Source organism: Engraulis encrasicolus, chromosome 13, assembly GCF_034702125.1.
Source record: "Engraulis encrasicolus isolate BLACKSEA-1 chromosome 13, IST_EnEncr_1.0, whole genome shotgun sequence".
NCBI lineage: Eukaryota > Metazoa > Chordata > Actinopteri > Clupeiformes > Engraulidae > Engraulis > Engraulis encrasicolus.
This window is the reverse complement of record NC_085869.1, coordinates 42,933,778-42,952,623: the sequence shown is the minus strand read 5'-3', so window position 1 is coordinate 42,952,623 and position 18,846 is coordinate 42,933,778. Positions and strand designations below refer to the sequence as shown.

The window sequence follows — 18,846 nt, the reverse complement described above, 5'->3', positions numbered from 1 at the left end:
TGTCCTTCGAAAAACGTCCATAACTGCTCCGGTTTCTTTTTATTTTCGTCGCTGAGTCCGCTAGCATTAAGTCTTTTGAGTCCTTCGTCTCCTATGCCTCGGCATATTTTCCTAGCTTTCTTAGCTTCATCGGTTATTTCCTCATCCTCTATGTAAAGGCACATTTTTTGCTTAAAAAGTGCTATTGCCTCGCTTAGATCTGGGTCCGACCAGTTCATTGTTGGTAGATGTGAAGCCATTGTTTACCTTACTGGTCTCGAGCGTAAACCGTTAGCCACTTAGCTTGCCGTTGGGGTTTCACCGGTGGCGAAAACAAAGTTATCCACGGACAATCTTGTTTACTTCCGTCAGGCAAAGCAGTGATGTATGGCGTTATTAGCGATCCTTTTCCGCTGCCACCATGAAGTGTTATTGTATAATAATAACTTAATACACAAGGACGAGGAGTCTCGGATATAAAGCTCAGCTGATTACTGTTTACTGGGCAACTGGTAACTAACAACAACCGATAGACACATTACAGAATACAGTGCAACTGCGCGGCCAACATTCTATATATTACTCCGCGTAGGGTAATAGTGCAGTTAGATCACATATCACAACACTGATATGTTTTTTTATTTTCAATAAATGCAAAACAACTTTCGTGTCATGTGGGAAATGTTTCCGACGTGCAGTTTACCGTAATCATTGGTGAATATGTTCCTCTTGCATCCACAGTTAATCCTGTTGGATGTGGTTCATCCTTCTTGGTGCTATGCAAACATTACCTTAACCCTTATGTTGTGTTCGGGTCATTTTTGACCCGTTTTCAAGTCAAGTCAAGTCAAGTCAAGTCAAGTTTATTGTCAATTTCTTTACATGCACTGGTCATACAAAGAATTTGAAATTGCGTTTCTTGCTCTCCCATGCAGACATAGACTAATCTAGGTAAGGACATAGACAGTATAGACATAGACAGTACTCATACATGGACATAGACAGTATGGACGTAGACATTGCTCATACAGACATTTAAAGTGCAAGACTGGACAACAGAAGACTTGTAGAGAACATACATTAAGAGGAGGTATTTTGTTGTTCTTTTTCCTAAAAGTCCTTTATAGCGTTCTGACATAGTAATAGTAGCATTTGAAGAAATAAATAATTAAAAAAGGTTTTTATTTAAATACACCAGCAGCAGTATGTGTGTGTGTGTGTTTGTATGTGTTTTGTGTGTGTGTGTGTGTGTGTGTGTGTGTGTGTGTGTGTGTGTGTGTGTGTGTGTGTGTGTGTGTGTGTGTGTGTTTAGTGCAGGTAGAAAGTGCGGTGTGCGTCTGTGTGTGTGTACCTGTGTATGTGTGTGTGTGTGTGTGTGTGTGTGTGTATGTGTGTGAGTATGAGTTGTGTGTCAGTGTGTGTATGTTTGGGTTTAGTGCAGAAAGTGCAGTGTGCTTGTGTGTGTGTGTGTGTGTGTGTGTGTGTGTGTGTGTGTGTGTGTGTGTGTGTGTGTGTGTGCATGTGTATGTTTTGAGTTAGTGCAGGTTGAAAGTTCAGTCACAGATGTAGTAGTGCAGGTGGAGTGTTCAGTCGCAGATATGGTGGTGGGGATGAGGGGGGGGAGCGTTGTCAGTGGCCTGGCTGGCTAGAGGCTGACAGTGAAGGGAGAGTGGGTTGAGTGTTCAGTATCTTGATTGCTTGATGCATCGTGCTGCTTGTAAGCCTGGTGGTACGGGAACGGAGGCGCCTGTACCTCTTTCCAGAGGGCAGGAGGCTGAACAGTTTGTGTGCAGGGTGGCTTGTGTCTTTGATGATCATCAGTGCTTTTCGGGTGAGGCGTGCGGTGTAAATGTCCTGCAGGGAGGGGAGTGGTACTCCAATGATCTTCTTCGCTGTGTTCACAACACGCTGGAGTGTCTTCCTGTTTTTCTCCGTGCAGCTTCCTCCCCACACTGTGATGCAGCTGGACACGACGCTCTCTATGGTTCCTCTGTAGAATGTTGTCATGATGGAGGGTGTAGCACTTGCCTTCTTTAGTTTGCGCAAGAAGTAGAGACGCTGATGGGCCTTCTTCGCCAGTGATGTAGTGTTGGTGGTCCAAGAGAGGTCGTCGCTGATGTGCACTCCAAGGAACTTGGTGCTGCCCACTCTCTCCACAGCATCACCGTCGATGGTCAGTGGTGGCAGTTGTTTTTGGACCCTCTGAAAGTTGACAACAATCTCCTTGGTCTTGTTGACATTCAGCAGGAGGTTGTTGTCTTTGCACCATCTGGCCAGCAGGTCTACTTCTTCTCTGTAGTGGGTCTCATCGCCCTTAGTGATGAGGCCCACCAGTGTTGTATCATCCGCAAACTTCACTAGATGGTTAGTGCTGTGGGTCGTCGTTGTGCAGTCATGTGTCAGCAGCGTGAACAGCAGGGGGCTGAGAACACAACCTTGCGGAGCCCCCGTGCTCAGGGTCAGGGTGCTTGAGGTGTTATTCCCTACCCGTACTGCTTGTGGTCTCTGCATCAGGAAGTCCAGCAGCCAGCTGCAGAGGGAGGTGCTGAAACCTAGTTTGTCCAGTTTTCTGATGAGTTGTTGTGGTATTATGGTATTGAATGCTGAGCTGAAGTCAATGAACAGCATTCTCACATATGAGTCTTTATTGTCCAAGTGGGTGAGGGCTGGATGGAGGGCAGAGCAGATTGCATCCTCCGTGGATCGCTTGGCTCGGTATGCGAACTGGTAGGGGTCCAGGGTGGGGGGTAGGGTGGCTTTGATGTGTGACAGGACTAGCCGTTCGAAGCACTTCATGATTATGGGCGTCAGTGCTACAGGACGGTAGTCATTGAAGCATGATGGTGATGATTTCTTCGGCACGGGTATGATGGTAGCAGCTTTGAAAAGTGATGGGATGACTGCTTGCTCCAGAGAGATGTTAAAGATGTCTGTGAAGACATCCTTCAGCTCTTCTGCACAATCCTTCAACACTCGGCCAGGTATGTTGTCTGGGCCAGCTGCTTTGCGTGGGTTGATGGTGGCCAGTGTCCTCTTCACACTGGCAGAGGACAGGTACAGGGGTTGATCATGGGGGGGAGGGGGAGTTTTCTGTGGATGAGTGTCATTTTGTGCTTCAAAACGGGCAAAGAAACTGTTCAGGTCGTTTAGCAGAGAGGTGTTGTTGTCACAGCTTCGTGGTGCGGGCTTATAGTCCGTGATGGCCTGTATGCCCTGCCACAGGCTCTGTGCATCTCTGCTGTCTTTGAAGTGTGTTGTTATTTTGTCCGAGTATTCCTTTTTTGCTTTCCTGATGCCCTGGGACAGGTTTGCTCTTGCTGCTTTTAGGCCAGCTACGTCTCCTGCTCTGAAGGCTTTGTCTCTGGCCCTCAGCAGTCTGTGAACGTCTCCTGTGAACCATGGCTTCTGGTTGGCCCTGGTGGTGATGCGTTTTATTTCTGTAACATCATCAATGCATTTTGTGATGTAGGAGGTCACGGTGTCTGTGTACTCCTCAATGTCAATGTGGTTGCTGTGGGTGGCAGCTGTTTTGAACATGTCCCAATCTGTGGTTTCAAAGCAGTCTTGTAGTCGTGACACGGCTCCTTCTGGCCATTTTCTCACCTCCTTCAGAGCTGGTTTGGTGAGTTTTACCTTTTGTCTGTAGGCTGGCAGTACCAGAATCGTTAGGTGGTCTGATAGGCCGATGTGGGGGATGGGCTTTGCCTTGTATGCTCCTTGTTTTGGGGTATAAACAAAGTCCAGGGTGTTTTGTCCTCTTGTTGGAAAGTTAACATGTTGGTGAAATTTTGGAAGAACTGTTTTGAGATTTCCGTGGTTGAAATCTCCCATGACCACTGTGAAGGCATCTGGGTGTGCATCTTGTTGTTCACTGATTCCCCGATGCAGCTCGTTCAGTGCCTCGCTTCTGGCGCTGGTGGTATTGCTAGGAGCGAGGTAAACTGCGACCAGTAGAATGGCGGATATTTCTCTTGGTAGATAGAAGGGTCGGCACTTGATGATCATGAACTCCACTAGTGGAGAGCAGTGTCTCTGTACCACCGTAGCATTTTTGCACCAAGCATCATGTGTGTAAACACATATTCCTCCCCCTCGTTTTTTCTCTGCAAGGGCTCTGTCCGCTCGGTGGCACGTAAGTTGCTCCAGTTGTAAAGCCGAGTCGGGTATGCCGTCGTTCAGCCATGATTCTGTAAACACGGTCACACAGCAGTTCCTCACAGTTTTGTTCGCTGATCTTAGTAGCCGTATGTCATCCATCTTATTGTCCATAGATCTTACGTTTGCCAAGAGAATTGATGGTTTTCAAGTTTTAGTTTGAAAAAAACACACTTTCCTTTATTTTCTTGGAATAAGGCTTCATCTAATCCTCAGTCACAATCATTGCAACACAAAAAAAATATGTTTTATCCTTTTAGTAAATTTTAAAGGTCCAAAAAAAAAGAAGTTACATCTGTGGTGTTCAGGGTCAAAATTGACCCGACATAGATTTTTGGCTGTTGTATGCATTTCTGAAAAGCTGTTGGTTGCCCCTTGTCTTTAGTTTGGTGATTTATGGTGAGGAAAATATATTTCTTGCCTAAAAAAAAAAATTGCCAGCTTTTTCATATTACAAATCCAATATGGCCGCCGGACAGTCCCATACACTACAATACGTCATATCTCCTGTTGTGAAAGGAGTACAGATGTATTTCTGGTGTCTACTCATATGTTTTCATGGTCAGGGAATCCATTTCTGCATTATATAATGAGTTTTTTTGCACATTTGTTTGCAAAATACATTTTTGCACATTATTTTTTTCCAAAAAACGTATCAAAAATTCATAATGGCACCCAAACATGTAGAACTGGTCTTATACTTTCCATAAAGTTGATGTGGCAATGTCATAATGGTCCATGTTCATGGCATAGGGGATTCAGATGAATAGTGTGACTTTTTTCATGTTAATTGATGTGTTCATTTCCAATATCTTTGCATTAGATTGGTGGAATAGCTGTGACTCGGACAGAATTGTTATTTTGTATATTTACCACACTAAAATCATATAAATATTGAAAAACACCAAGTCAACATATTTAAACATTGATTTTATGCACTGAAAAATTAATTTAGTTGACATTTGGTCTTTATCCTGCTATAAATCTCTTTGGGTTGGTTTGGACCTCAACACCACAAATGCCCCTATTGATGATATTTTTCAATATTAGAGAAAAAAACAATAAAATAAATATGGGGGTTGTTGTACTCTCATATCAGCTGTAATACATGGACAACACAAACACTAATTGTATCATTTTAGGAGGTATTAATAGTGAATTTATGCAGATTTTGATAGTTTTGGTCATCAAAAACGATTTGCATAATGTAAGATAAAAGACCAGTAAAGTAAAAAAGATGAATACATAAAGTAATATTTCCATGGATATGAATACATACCAAGTTAGCCATGAGATGAAAAACAATATTTGATGATAACTAGTGTTTTGGGGTATTTTATGGCTGAGTTTTGTCATCACGGGTCAAAAATGACCCGAACACCACAGGTGTATGCAGCTTACGAACACAACACAAGGGTTAAGACTGGGTCAAGAAATGTCTTTAGACAGGTTTTTCAATTGTTTTATGAACTAGTGAAAGTCACTCTTAATGGACCAGGTAGATGAGCCTATGGCTAGATCAGTAGGCCTAATATGCACTGCACACTCAGATGAGTTCCTGAGTTCCACTCAAATGTCAGCAAAGTAGGCTACTGCAGAAATATCGTTGTCTTCTTAAAAGATACACTTTCTTCCTCTCAAAGATCCAACCATGGGGTCATCCACCCTGTCTGTCAAGAGTCACTTTCACACATCCATAATACCTTTGAAAATTCTGTCCCCAGGTATTTTTGACCCAGTCTTGACTTAATTAAAGGGACACTGTGTGAGATTTTTAGTTGTTTATTTCCAGAATTCATGCTGCCCATTCACTAATGTTACCTTTTTCACGAATACTTACCACCAGCATCAAATTCCAAGTATTCATTATGACTGGAAAAATTGCACTTTTCATACATGAAAAGGGGGATCTTCTCCATGGTCCGCCATTTTTAATTTCCAAAAATAGCCATTTTTAGCTGCAAAAAAGACTCTACGTGGACCATACTAGAAAATATTTGTTCATTGCTTAGTAAACTCATGTAAAAATCAAAATTGGCAATAGGCAACACAGTTTCAATGAGCAGCATAGTTGCAGTACCTTTTTTGACCATTTCCTGCACAGTGTCCCTTTAACTTAATGGTTGTCTGGTGTCATCCCTTCTTACCTTGGCCATGTCTCCGAGTGCTTAATACCCTGTTCTTCTGGACACTTGGTGTAGGTTTCTGTTCTGGAATATGAAGGACTGCAGGGTAATGTTTTTTTGTAGTTGCACCTTAAAGGGACAGTGTGTGAGATTTTTAGTTGTTTATTTCAAGAATTCATGCTGCCCATTCACTAATGTTACCTTTTTTATGAATACTTACCTTGACAAAGTTTTTGGTGGGAGCCCGCACACCTCGAATGTTTCTTTTTTAGCAGGTGCAGCTTTTCAAGGTGCTCCAGTCTTCATTTAACTCAAGGAAGAGCGCGACACTGCTTCTTTACAATTCACCACTTTTTTCTTTTTCTTTTTCTTTTTGTGCTGACGTTTCGGCACTAGGCCTTCATCAGAGTGACTTCATCACCATTTTGAATATCCAAAAGTAGCCATTTTTAGCTGCTACTTGGACCATACTAGAAAATATTTTGTCTATTACTTAGTAAACTTTCATGTAAAGATCAAATTTGGCAATAGGCAGCCCAGTTTCAATGAGCAGCATAGTTGCAGTACCTTTTTGACAATTTCCTGCACAGTGTACCTTTAAATTCTTCTCAATTTTTGTCAGTAACATTTCTTATGAGACTGATTACTTTCTAACGGTGCATTTGATAGTTATGTGCTAACGTGACCAACGTCTTGCCAATTTCAAGACAGCCACATCCCTCTAGAAGACTTTACAATTGTTTTTAGACTTTTCAGAGTTTGTTAGATCTATTTTGTGGCCCATTTTCCCAGAAGAAAACAAAGTTGCCTAATAATTATGCACACCTGATATAAGGTGATGGGCACCTTCGACCACACCCCTATCTTTTTATACAAATATGCATTGCCTGGAATGCTTAAATCCAATAAGTTTTCATGTTCATATAGATTCCTGTTGGAAAATATGCATAAAAAAGACAATATGGTCAAAAAACATGTTTGCCTAATGATTCTGCACACAGTGTATTCAGGTATTTAGTTTGCATTTTTATATATATACAAACTCATTTTTTTTGTTTTTAAATGAAATTTCATTTCATGTTGGTAATAAATCAGACAGTTAATGAAAGGTAGAATAGAGTATAGTATATATTTTTTTAATAATCCCGAGGGAAATTAAGATATCTGATAGTTTACATAAATACATAAATACAAAACACAAGACCCAATACACAGAAAGGCACAGAAAGGACACCAATAGGGCATAAATAAAAAGGGTTGGGGGATTCTAACCGCCGTCAAGCAGGGAAAGTGGTGTCACGGCGTACCAAGTAAGTTGGTAATTTAGTTGGCAGCGATGCCGTGAAAGGATCCCAGGCTTGTGTCTGCTCACATCTGACCCTCCGTCTCTATCCAAATCACAGCAACCGGGGGCAGCATCACAGTTCATATGGAAATGATCTCAACACAGAGAAAACACAGCATATTTCCCTCATGTGAGTTTATTATGAAATGTGCAGATATGCAAACAGGCACAGAACACAGTACAGAGAATCAATTATACCTGGATAATCAGTTATACTTCAGCTGTGGATACTGGAGCACTAGTATTACTCATGATACGTACTCGTCCTCCATCCATATTCTCCCAAATGGAACAGGATTCAAAACGGCACATTTCAGATGCCAACACAGACCACTAAAATAATAAGACACATACAGTATAACATGCAACGAATAGCAAAAAGGAACAGCATAAAGCCAACCGGTCTTAAAAGTCAGAGTAAACAGTACAGCAATAAATTACAGCTACACCATCATGATCCAAATCAAATCTACTACAAAGGACTACATTAAGTCATAGATTGGTTCAACAACAACAACAAAAAACCCTGTCAACTGCCTATCCAAAAGGCATTAACCATGTAATAAAGAATTACGGTGAAATAATAAAACCAACTGAACTAAATTACAGTGACGCTAACAATGCATCTAATGTATCCGCTCAATAGCCAATTTATACCTGTAGTCAGAGTGTAGCAATGAAGTTGAAGTCTATGGTGCCATGAGATGAGTTCTTTATACTGAGCAAACCCATTTCCATAATGTTGCCTGTCCTCATAGAACTGCTGAGAGAGACTTCCATCACATCTGCTTTGCGCAAAAGTATACATTTGTTGATTTATGAATTGGTTGATCTATTCATTGCATACTCAAATACCATTGACCATATAGCCTACACATTTCAATTTAATGTAAATGAAAAAAAAAACTCCGCAATTTTCACCATATCACCATCTTTTTTTTTGCCAAACACCACACCACCATCTATGATGACACAATACAGTACAATATGTCTCCACTGATTCCCCAATGACCTGAATGTCTATTGGTTCCCCAATGGCAACTTCAATATGCTGATCACCACACTATTCCAATGGTACAATTTTCACAAGGACTTGACGACACTGAGAACCAAAATAGGGAAACACTCTCTCTGTGAAAGCGTGCCTGAAAGTGTGTAGGTGTGTGTTATTATCAGCATCATAGAATGACACCTTCCCTCTCTCCCAGTCCAGCAGCACTCTGATCTTCTTGGGCTTCTGCCTCACTGCAAACCTTCGCCTTGGCTGTAGAGATTCAACCACCTCATAACTTCCCTGTCCAAAATGCACATACCAAACTCCTGGCCAGTCAGTAATTTCTCCCTTTCGCATGGCTGACTCTGTCACCACACCCACATCCCAATTACTGCATTCTCCAACCTCCACACCCCAGCAGTGCAACCCAGATCCAAAGCTCTCAGAGCCCAACACATTGACCCAGTCATCAAATCTCTCTGGGTTATCAGGAAGCAGCTGTGGTCTTCTACTGTATCCGAAGCTGGTCCTATCTGGGGAAATGTAGAGCTGAGGGTGTGCAGTGTTGGGATCCAGACTTATAGCTGTAGAGGGAAATATAATATAATATAATATAATATAATATAATATAATATAATATAATATAATATAATATAATATAGACTGATGGAGATGTCAATATGTGTGGGAATACTGTATGTGTGTTTTGGTATTCCCCAACTCACTGTGTTCTAAGATATTTTTCATCTTCTCCAAGACCCCTTTGTTGCTAAGGTATTTTCCCAGGTTAAGTGTCTCTGGGTCCTTTTCTGGAGCTGGCAATGAGAACCGGCCTCTGAAACTAAAAAACGTAGTCAGAGAGAGAGAGAGAGAGAGAGAGAGAGAGAGAGAGAGAGAGAGGGAGAGAGGGAGAGAGAGAGAGAGGGAGAGAGAGAGTTTTGGGGGGCAGGGTGGTGGTGGGGGTGGGGATGAGGGGTATGTGTGCTGGCTGAGCAGTATTGATACTCACCTTGCCATTGTGCTCTTGTAACTCTGGAAAACAAATCAATCAATCCAAATATCTTTATATGGCACAATATGACCAAGTAGCTCACTTTCAAATAGCTTTCAACACATTCCCAGACCAGCTATGGAGGCTGCCAATTGTCCACGGTTTATGTGAGAAAGTGTTCACACACACACACACACACACACACACACACACACACACACACACACACACACACACACACACACACACACACACACACACACACACACACACAGAGCGTCAAGTATTTACACCAGCTCTGCTACCTGTCCTTTATTGCCTTAGCTCGGCAGGTATCACTGGCTGCTTAGTGCTAAGTTGGTCACAAAAAGTGTCTCTCAAAAAGCGTGTCTCCCTTTAAAAGGGAACAGGTGGAGTATGTGGAGGGGAAAACAAGCAGCTTTGATTTCCAGCTATTGAGATCAAAAGAGATCACTGACATAAGTCAAGTCATTTACCATCGTTATAAGACATGTAAAAAGGCAAGTCCAGGCAATAGAGAGAGAGAGAGAGAGAGAGAGAGAGAGAGAGAGAGAGAGAGAGAGAGAGAGACTCTATGTACAGTACTTTGAATGAGGATATTTATCATCAATATGATTATTTATTTGTCATTTTTAACCCTTTCATGCAGACACCATGAAAAAAATGTGCAAGATTTTTTATATATTGATTTTCTTACTCATAATGAAGCTAATATGAAGATTTGTTTAAAAAATTTTCAAAAAACTTTTTATGTGGAAATGATTCTACTGTCCACATATGTGGACACTGCGCATCAAAGGAGTGAAAAGTTATATAGGCCTATACTGTATTTCAAGTTCAAATTAAGCTGTTTTATTCATTTTTATGGTGTTTTATGCTATATAACAACACAATATAACACTTTAACACCATATATCACTGTAATTAACCAACAACAAAAACATATATATAAAAATAGCATTGTTTATATAGGCGGTCATAGAAAAATATGTGGGAAATTCTTATTGCATGCAAGAAGACAGCCAATGCTGGTGAACAAAAAGCTCAGTTTGATTCAGCATGTACTCTAGCTCAATCTTACATCATTTATGTTGTCCCTATATGAAAGGTAATGTGAAATTTGCCTCCAGACACATGCGTTCTGTAGTCATTCATCAGCATTTTCAAGTATTTTCTGTAAAAAAATAGTGTTAAATAGACCCCCTATTATAAATGTAAGTTAATTTACTTACTTTCCATGTTACCTTGTGTCATATTACAACATTATATGACACTTATGCATTATACATTACACTATTTAAGGAACAAAGATGAAACAAAGAGAAAAAAAACTGTCAATTTAGCAATATTTACATACACAGCTATGGCAAGATTTGTGGGGAAACCTTGTTGTATGTGGAAAAAACCTTAAATTCTGATGAAGACACATCTGTATTTGATTCAGCATGGATTCTAGCTCAATCCTACATCATTTATGTTGTCCCTATATGAAAGGTAATATGAAATTTGCCTCCAGACACATGCGTTTTGTAGTCATTCATCAGCATGTTCAAGTATTTTCTGTGAAAAAATAGTGTTAAATAGACCTCCTATTATAAATGCAAGTTATTTTACTTACTTTCCATGTTACTATATGTAATATTACAACATTATATGACACTTACACATTATATATTACAGTATTTAACGAACAAAGATGAAAAAAGAGAAAAAAAACTGTCAATTTAGCAATATTTACATACACAGCTATGGCAAGATTTGTGGGGAAACCTTGTTGCATGTGGAAAAAAACTTCAATTCTGATGAAGACAGATCTGTATTTGATTCAGCATGTATTCTAGCTCATTCCTACATCATTTGTGTCATTTTGTGGTGAAAGAAACCCGAAATATGCCTATAGACACGTGCGTGAAACACTAATTTTAGGTAGTTTTTCTTGAATTTATTAAATTAAAAGTGTTAAAATGTGTTAAATATGTTATATTTTTTTTATTTTCACACTATAATCATTATAAATGCTCATAACATTAAGTATTTGCCCAAAATGAGCAGAATATTCTCACGGTAATCATAAATAATATGTTTATCATTAGACTCCCTTGATGCGCAACGTCCACATACGTGGACAGTAGCTTTATATTGTATAAAAACCTACCTTTATTGTAAATTTGGATTTTAACAACATAGACTTCTCAAGTGAACTGTACTAAACATCATAATATTTTTTAAAACCTGAAATTGCCCTTTGGTGTGGTTGATTTTCAGATATAAACATGCTTGTTATGGTCATAATTCACATCGGTGGATTTCTTAGATTGATGATGTCATCAAACACTTAATATTTAGTGCAAAAAGTTATAACTGCTGTTAAAGTATTGTAATGAACCTCATGGTACTTCCCATATACAATTTGGAAAAAAATAACCACTATTTACCTATCTAAAGTGGGGTTAGAATTACTGTCCACGTATGTGGACACCGTGCATGAAAGGGTTAAATCATGAATTAATTAGGCTATAGAAACAAATTGACATTTACCTGCAATAATGTGATGTCATCTGATCTGATTTTCTCCTCCATGGCTCTGATGTTGTGTGAAAGCGATGAGATATCCTTGGTTATCTTCTCAATCTTCTCCCTCATCACCTGACTCTTCTGCTCCTCTTCCTTCCTCAGTGCAGATATCGTGGCTTCTTCTTCACCTTGAAGGATCTTATGAAGCTTTTCAAAGTTCTCTTTAATTTGTCTCTCTGTGTTTTGTGCCTGGATCTGTAATACAATATCATTAACAGTTTTTTTTTCAGTTGCATTGTAATAGGCTATTTCAACCATGCTTTGCATGTTGTGGTGCCCCTTTCACTCTCTTACTCTGATGTCTTCAGCACTCTCATCATATGCTCTTTTCACGTCTTTCAATTTTGCCAAATTTTGCTGCAAAGGTTTCAGGTTCATCCTCAGCTCTTCCTGATAAAAAAAAGAAAACGTGTCATTCATTCATCAGCACTGTGTATTTACAGTCACCCTACCTTGAAAATGAAATCAAGTACAATTGCGGTCTTTTGCTCATGGTTTGGTTGGCAAAAAATTTGAAGGGTCGACTTCCCTTTCATAACCCATGCATGGGCAGTCATGGGTAAGCAGTTAGGGCATCAGACTTGTAGCCCAAAGGTTGCCAGTTCAACTCCCGACCTGCCAGGTTTGGTAAGGGGGAGTAATTAACCAGTGCCCTACCCTATCCTCCTTCATGACTGAGGTACCCTGAGCATGGTACCGTCCCGCCGCACTGCTCCCATGGGGTGCCATTGGGGCCTGCCCCCTTGCACGGGTGAGGCATAAATGCAATGTCGTTGTGTGTCGTGAACACTTGTGTGATGTGGAGTGCTGTGTCATAATGACAATGGGAGTTGGAGTTTCCCACTTGGGCTTTCACTTCATAACCAATACTATAACAAATGTATTCTATAACTCGTTATATTGGTTATATCAAAGTGAACACGACCTACGTCACAATGAAAATTGCATTAGGCATGTAAAAACATTGAATTAACAACTTTTCTTTTTTCATACGAACCATCAGGTGCAAGAGTAACACACTGGATAGAATATAAGAGGCCAGTAAACTACAGTGAGAGGAGAGAGGGTTGACCCATAAGCTTTAAAGTGATACTGTATTTTTGGAAATAAGCTCAATTTACACCTTCACTTGAATTAAATAATTGAGGTTGATCTTTCTCCTGTACTTGTCCTGTACTTCCCTTTTCTGGGTCTGGTAGTGCAAAGTAAACCTAAGATAGCAACTGGATCCATAGGATACAATGTTCATAGACTTCATAGGTCATTTTCCTAGACGATAATAACATTGCCTGACAATTATGCACACCTGATTTAGGATGTTGGGTTGGTTTCCTCATGCTCTCCCACTGCACAAATGTGCATTTCCTGAAATACTTAAATTCAATACTTTTTCATGTCCATATAGAGATTGGAATAGGAATATATGCATAAAATGGACAATACGGTCAAAATATTATATGTGTTTGCCTCATGTGCACACAATATCTACAGTAGCCTATATACAACACACACTCCTCACTCATAACACCCACAGACACTAGCTGCAGCAGACCAACCACTCGGACATGTTTGGTCAGTGATCCTCCTCATTGGTTACTAATTCTTTGTACACACTAATGACAGGGTGCCATCTAGTGGTGAAGATTGAACATGACATGTATCTTACCCTTCTATTGACACAGTTATGGTTGTTTTATAGTTCTTGACTAGATAACGTACCTTACACTCTTGTGCTGCTTCATCAATGGGACTGAAGTTGTGGTTTCTATGGAGTTTTGAGTCTCGACACACCAAACATACAAGCTGCTTGTCATCTTCACAGTAGAGCTTCAGTTCTGATCGGTGCAGAGTGCAGAAGGGTTCTCTCTGGTGTTCCACATGTTGGAATGTTTCACACAGATTCTTTAGAATCAGATTAACAGGATACATCTCCTTAGAACACCGTCTTCTGCAGACTGGACATTCTCTGGATCCTTTAGTGTTCCAGAACATATCCAGGCATTCTGTACAAATGCTGTGAGTACAGGTCAGAATAACTGGATTCTTGTAGATGTCACAGCACACAGGGCAGGAGAAATCCTCTTCTGAGAATGATCTTGAAGCCATTTTCACCCTCGAGTTGAGCCTGACGTAGTTCTGCCTTCTAGTAATCCTTCCTTTCACTTTCACTTGTTTGAGAACAGTGTTGGTTTAGGTTAATGATTCAGTGCCAAGAGAAGTCCCCAGAGACAAGAAAACTCTTCACCTGTTCTTTAAGACAGATCCTCACTTATAATCACTGTAAAGATTGTTCCTTGTACCAGTATGACAACCAGTAGTAATAAGTTTACTTTAGGTGTCGACAGATAGGGGGAGCTCTTATACAGCGATAACCAGAGCCGTATATGGCGATAACTTTTGATTGGGCAGTGTGTGTGTGTGTGTGTGTGTGTGTGTGTGTGTGTGTGTGTGTGTGTGCGCGCGTGTAAACCTATTGTAGTAACATGGAGAAAATTGTTCTTTGTGGACCCACATTTTGAGTCCCATAAATTTAACAGTGTTTTTCTTGGAAGATTCGTTGTTACTGGTATAGTAAAAGTGTAAAAACATTTCCACACTGATAATTTAAAAAGGTACACTGTGCAGGAAATGGTCAAAAGGGTACTGCAGCTATGCTGCTCATTGAAACTGGGTTGCATATTGCCAAATTTGATCTTTTCATGAAAGTTTACTAAGTAATAAATTAATATTTTCTAGTATGGCCCAAGTACAGTCATTTTTGTACGGGGTTTTGGCCTGTGAAGCCGTCTTATCCGGTCCTCAATATAATTTTAATAATGCCGTTTCGCATGAAATATGACATGTTTTGTAAAGCAATCTTAGAAATTAAATACATATTTTATAAGTTATATTTTCAGGGGACCTGGTGAATGTGTGGTCTGTTTTCAAAATAGACATACTAACATATAATGTTAAACATTAAAATATAATACAATATCATTTACATTTTTTTTAGAATTCAGATCAGTTGCATTGTAATACGGTATTTCAACCATGCTCAGCAGGTTGTGTTACTTTAACGCTCTTACTCTGATGTCTTCAGCACTATCATCATATGTTGTTTTCACGTCCTTCAATTTTGCCAAATGTTGCTGCAAAGGTTTCAGCTTCATCCTCAGCTCTTCCTGATCAATGAAAAAGAAACCACGTCATTCATTCATCGGCACTGTGTATTTACAGTCACCCTACATTGAAAATGAAATCAAGTACAATTGTGGTCTTTTTGCTCATCGTTTGGTTGGGGAAAATTGTGAAGGGTCGACTTCACTTTCATAACCAATGCTATAACAAATGTATTCTACAGCTGGTTATATTGGTTATATCAAAGTGAAGACGACCTACGTCACAATGAAAATTGTAGGCATGTTAAAACATTGAATTAACAACTTTTCTTTTTTTTCATACAAACAATCAGGTGCAAGAGTAATACACTGGATAGACGATAAGAGGCCAGTAAACTACAGTGAGAGGAGTGAGGGTTGACCCGTAGGCTTTAAAGTGATTCTGTACCATTTTTGGAAATAAGGTCAATTTACACCTTCACTGGAATAATTACATACCGGTAATTGAGTTTTATCTTTCTCCTGTACTTCCCTTCTCTGAGTCTGGTAGTGCAAGGTTAACCTAAGATAGCAACTGGATCCATAGATACAATTAATGAATTGTTAAGTAATTAGTTAATTAGCTCATTTCTAGCCAAAATCTGTAAAATTGTTCATAGACTTGTTCACATCTCTTCTGTGGGTCATTTTCCTAGACGATAATAAAATTGCCTGACAATTATGCACACCTGATTTATGATGTTGGCTTGGTTTCCTCATGCTCTGTCATTGCACAAATGTGCATTCACTGGTATACTTAAATTCAATACGTTTTCATGTCCAGATTGGAATGGGAAAAAAATATCCATAAAATGGACAATATGGTCAAAATATTATACGCATTTGCCTAATAATTGTGCGCACAATATCAAGATCAGGAACGCTCAGCAGCTCTAAAGAGGAGGTCGAAGAAGCTCTGAGGCTAACACACTGTGACCCACAGAGGTATGAACACCTGGGCAGCCACCCGAAGATCATTGGCGTGCCACCCCCTTCCGAACCTTTGGTGACCCGGGAACCAACCTGGAAGGAAGTGGAGGAGGTGGTGAAAAGGGCAAGGACAGCATCAGCCCCTGGACCAAGTGGTTTGCCTTACAAAGTATACAAGAAGTGCCCACTTCTTCTTCGTATACTTTGGAAGCTCCTCCGGACAATCTGGGCGAAGGGTAACATACCGACCACCTGGAGAGTGTCAGAGGGCTGCTTTGTGCCAAAAGAGAAGGACTCTTCTGAGATCGGCCAATTCCGCACCATCTCTCTGCTGAGTGTAGAAGCCAAGATTTTCTTCTCAGTCTTGGCAAGAAGAATAACAACCTACATGACAGCAAATGGCTATGTTAACACCTCGATCCAGAAGGGGGGGATTCCAGGATTCTCTGGGTGCCTGGAACACACCACCATCCTCAGCCATCTGATCCAGGAGGCCAGGGGGAGCAAGGGCAACCTAACAGTTGTCTGGCTGGACCTCGCAAATGCATATGGGTCCATGCCCCATTCCCTCATCAACAAGGCCATGGAGCAGTACCACCTCCCGGACAAGATCAGGCAGATGATCAACAGCTACCTGGGGTCATTTAAACTGCGGTTTCAGACTGCCAAGTTCACCACCATATGGCAGTCGCTGGAGAAGGGCATCGTGACGGGATGCACTGTATCCCCCATTCTGTTCATCATGGGGATGAATCTCTTGATTACAGCAGCAGCAGCAGAGGCCAAGGGACCAGTCACGGCAGCAGGGAGCAGACAACCTCCACTGAGAGGATTCATGGATGACCTCACCATAACAACCGCAACACATGTGCAGGCAAGGTGGATCCTGAAGACTCTTGGGGCCTTGGCATCATGGGCAAGAATGGCTTTTAAGCCCAGAAAGTCACGGAGCATGGTGATAAGGAGGGGGAAACTGACAGAGACTTTCGAACTGCACGTCCAAGGTGAGCAGATCCCTACGATCAGGGAGAACCCCATTAAGTGCCTGGGAAAGTGGTACGACGACACCCTCAGTGACAGGAACAACATCACTGACACTGCAAATCAGGCGGACGAATGGCTAAGGAGAATTGACAAGTCAGGCCTACCTGGCAAGTTCAAGTCTTGGATATACCAACATGGGCTCCTGCCGAGGCTGATGTGGTTGCTGACAGTCTATCAGATCCCAATGACTGCAGTGGAGGGAGTGGAGAGGAAGGTGAACAAGCACCTGAGGCGGTGGCTGGGTATCCCTCCCAGCTTCACAGCCGTGGGGCTCTACATTCGATCAGGCCAACTCCAACTCCCTTTCTCCTCTGTGGTGGAGGAGTTCAAGGTGGCGAAGTGCAGGGTGGCAATGATGCTCAGAGACTCAAGAGATGAGCAAGTAAGCAATGCAGGGGTTACAACGCGAACAGGCCGTAAGTGGGCAGCAGACACTGCTGTCAAGCAAGCTGAAAGCTCTCTCGGGTTGAGAGACATTATTGGCAATGTCTGCACGGGCCGGCAAGGACTGGGAACATCCCACTTTACCCAGTGGAGCAAGGCAAACGCGCAGCAGAGGCGAGAGATGGTGCAAGCGGAAGTTCGCCACCAAGAGGAGGAGACACGGAAGGCGAAAGCTGTAGAACTGGCAACCCAGGGAACATGGACCAGATGGGACCTCCCAAACAGGAGGGTCACTTGGACTGAGCTCTGGAGGCTAGAACCCTTCCGTGTTAGCTTCCTCCTCAGGTCTGTGTACGACACACTCCCATCACCAGCAAACCTTGTTAGGTGGGGCCTGAGAGAGGACCCACTCTGCAAGTTATGTGGCAAGAGGGGAACACTGGCCCACATTCTAGCAGGGTGCCAAATCGCTCTGGCTCAGGGGAGGTACAGGTGGCGTCACGACCAAGTGCTCCGCGTGATGGCTGACATTTTTGAGCAGGCCAGGAGAAGACCACAACCGACCAAGCCACAAGCACCATCGCTGCAATTTGTCAGGGCAGGAGAAAAAACATCCGCAGTTAGAAGAGCCAGGACCAACATCCTCCAGGGGGCACAAAGTTGGGAGATGTCAGCAGACCTGGGGAAAAAACTCACTTTCCCCCCCATCGTCCAGACCACTTTGAGGCCTGACATTGTCATCTGGTCAGAGCAGGCTAAGAAAATCATCCTGGTCGAGCTGACAGTGCCTTGGGAGGAAGGCTGTGAGGAAGCCCATGAGAGGAAAAGCCTAAAATACCAGGATCTCATCATGGAATGCAAGGAGAAGGGCTGGCAAGCATGGCTCTTTCCAGTGGAGGTCGGGTGTAGGGGGTTCCCGGCACAGTCAACGTGGTCGGTGCTCACTACACTCGGCATATCTGGCAAGGAGAGGAAGACAGCTGTGCGCAGGATAGGGGAGGCAGCAGAGAGAGCCTCATGCTGGTTGTGGTTTAAGAGGGAGGAGGGGGGCTGGAGGCCTGGAGCTGATGGGCAGTGACCTGGCCACCACTGCTGACCCGCCAGCTTGAGGGTGTTACGGTTAAGGGTCGAAACACCCCAAGATAGCTGGACACCGTCTGACG

General features: G+C 41.9%; 1 protein-coding gene across 1 annotated transcript; it reads right to left on the bottom strand.

Moving 5' to 3' along the window:
- Positions 1–7,723: 7,723 nt before the first annotated feature.
- Positions 7,724–14,501, bottom strand: LOC134461181 (nuclear factor 7, ovary-like). The gene is made up of 6 exons (XM_063213951.1): positions 13,905–14,501; positions 12,480–12,575; positions 12,150–12,380; positions 9,609–9,631; positions 9,325–9,440; positions 7,724–9,183 (listed from the first exon to the last, which is right to left on the bottom strand). The coding sequence occupies exons 1-6, from the start codon at positions 14,289–14,291 to the stop codon at positions 8,669–8,671; spliced, it is 1,368 nt and encodes a 455-aa protein (XP_063070021.1). The 5' UTR covers positions 14,292–14,501; the 3' UTR covers positions 7,724–8,668.
- Between the last annotated feature and the right edge of the window lie 4,345 nt (positions 14,502–18,846).

Bases quoted from the DNA above. Each gene is read 5' to 3' on its own strand.
- LOC134461181 (XM_063213951.1), bottom strand. From the start codon at position 14,291: ATGGCTTCAAGATCATTCTCAGAAGAGGATTTCTCCTGCCCTGTGTGC. The intron at 12,576-13,904 runs GTACGTTATCTA...TTTTTTTATCAG, and splicing joins AAGCAGCACAAGAGTGTAAG to GAAGAGCTGAGGATGAACCT. The intron at 12,381-12,479 runs GTAAGAGAGTGA...ATTGTATTACAG, and splicing joins AGAGTGCTGAAGACATCAGA to ATCCAGGCACAAAACACAGA.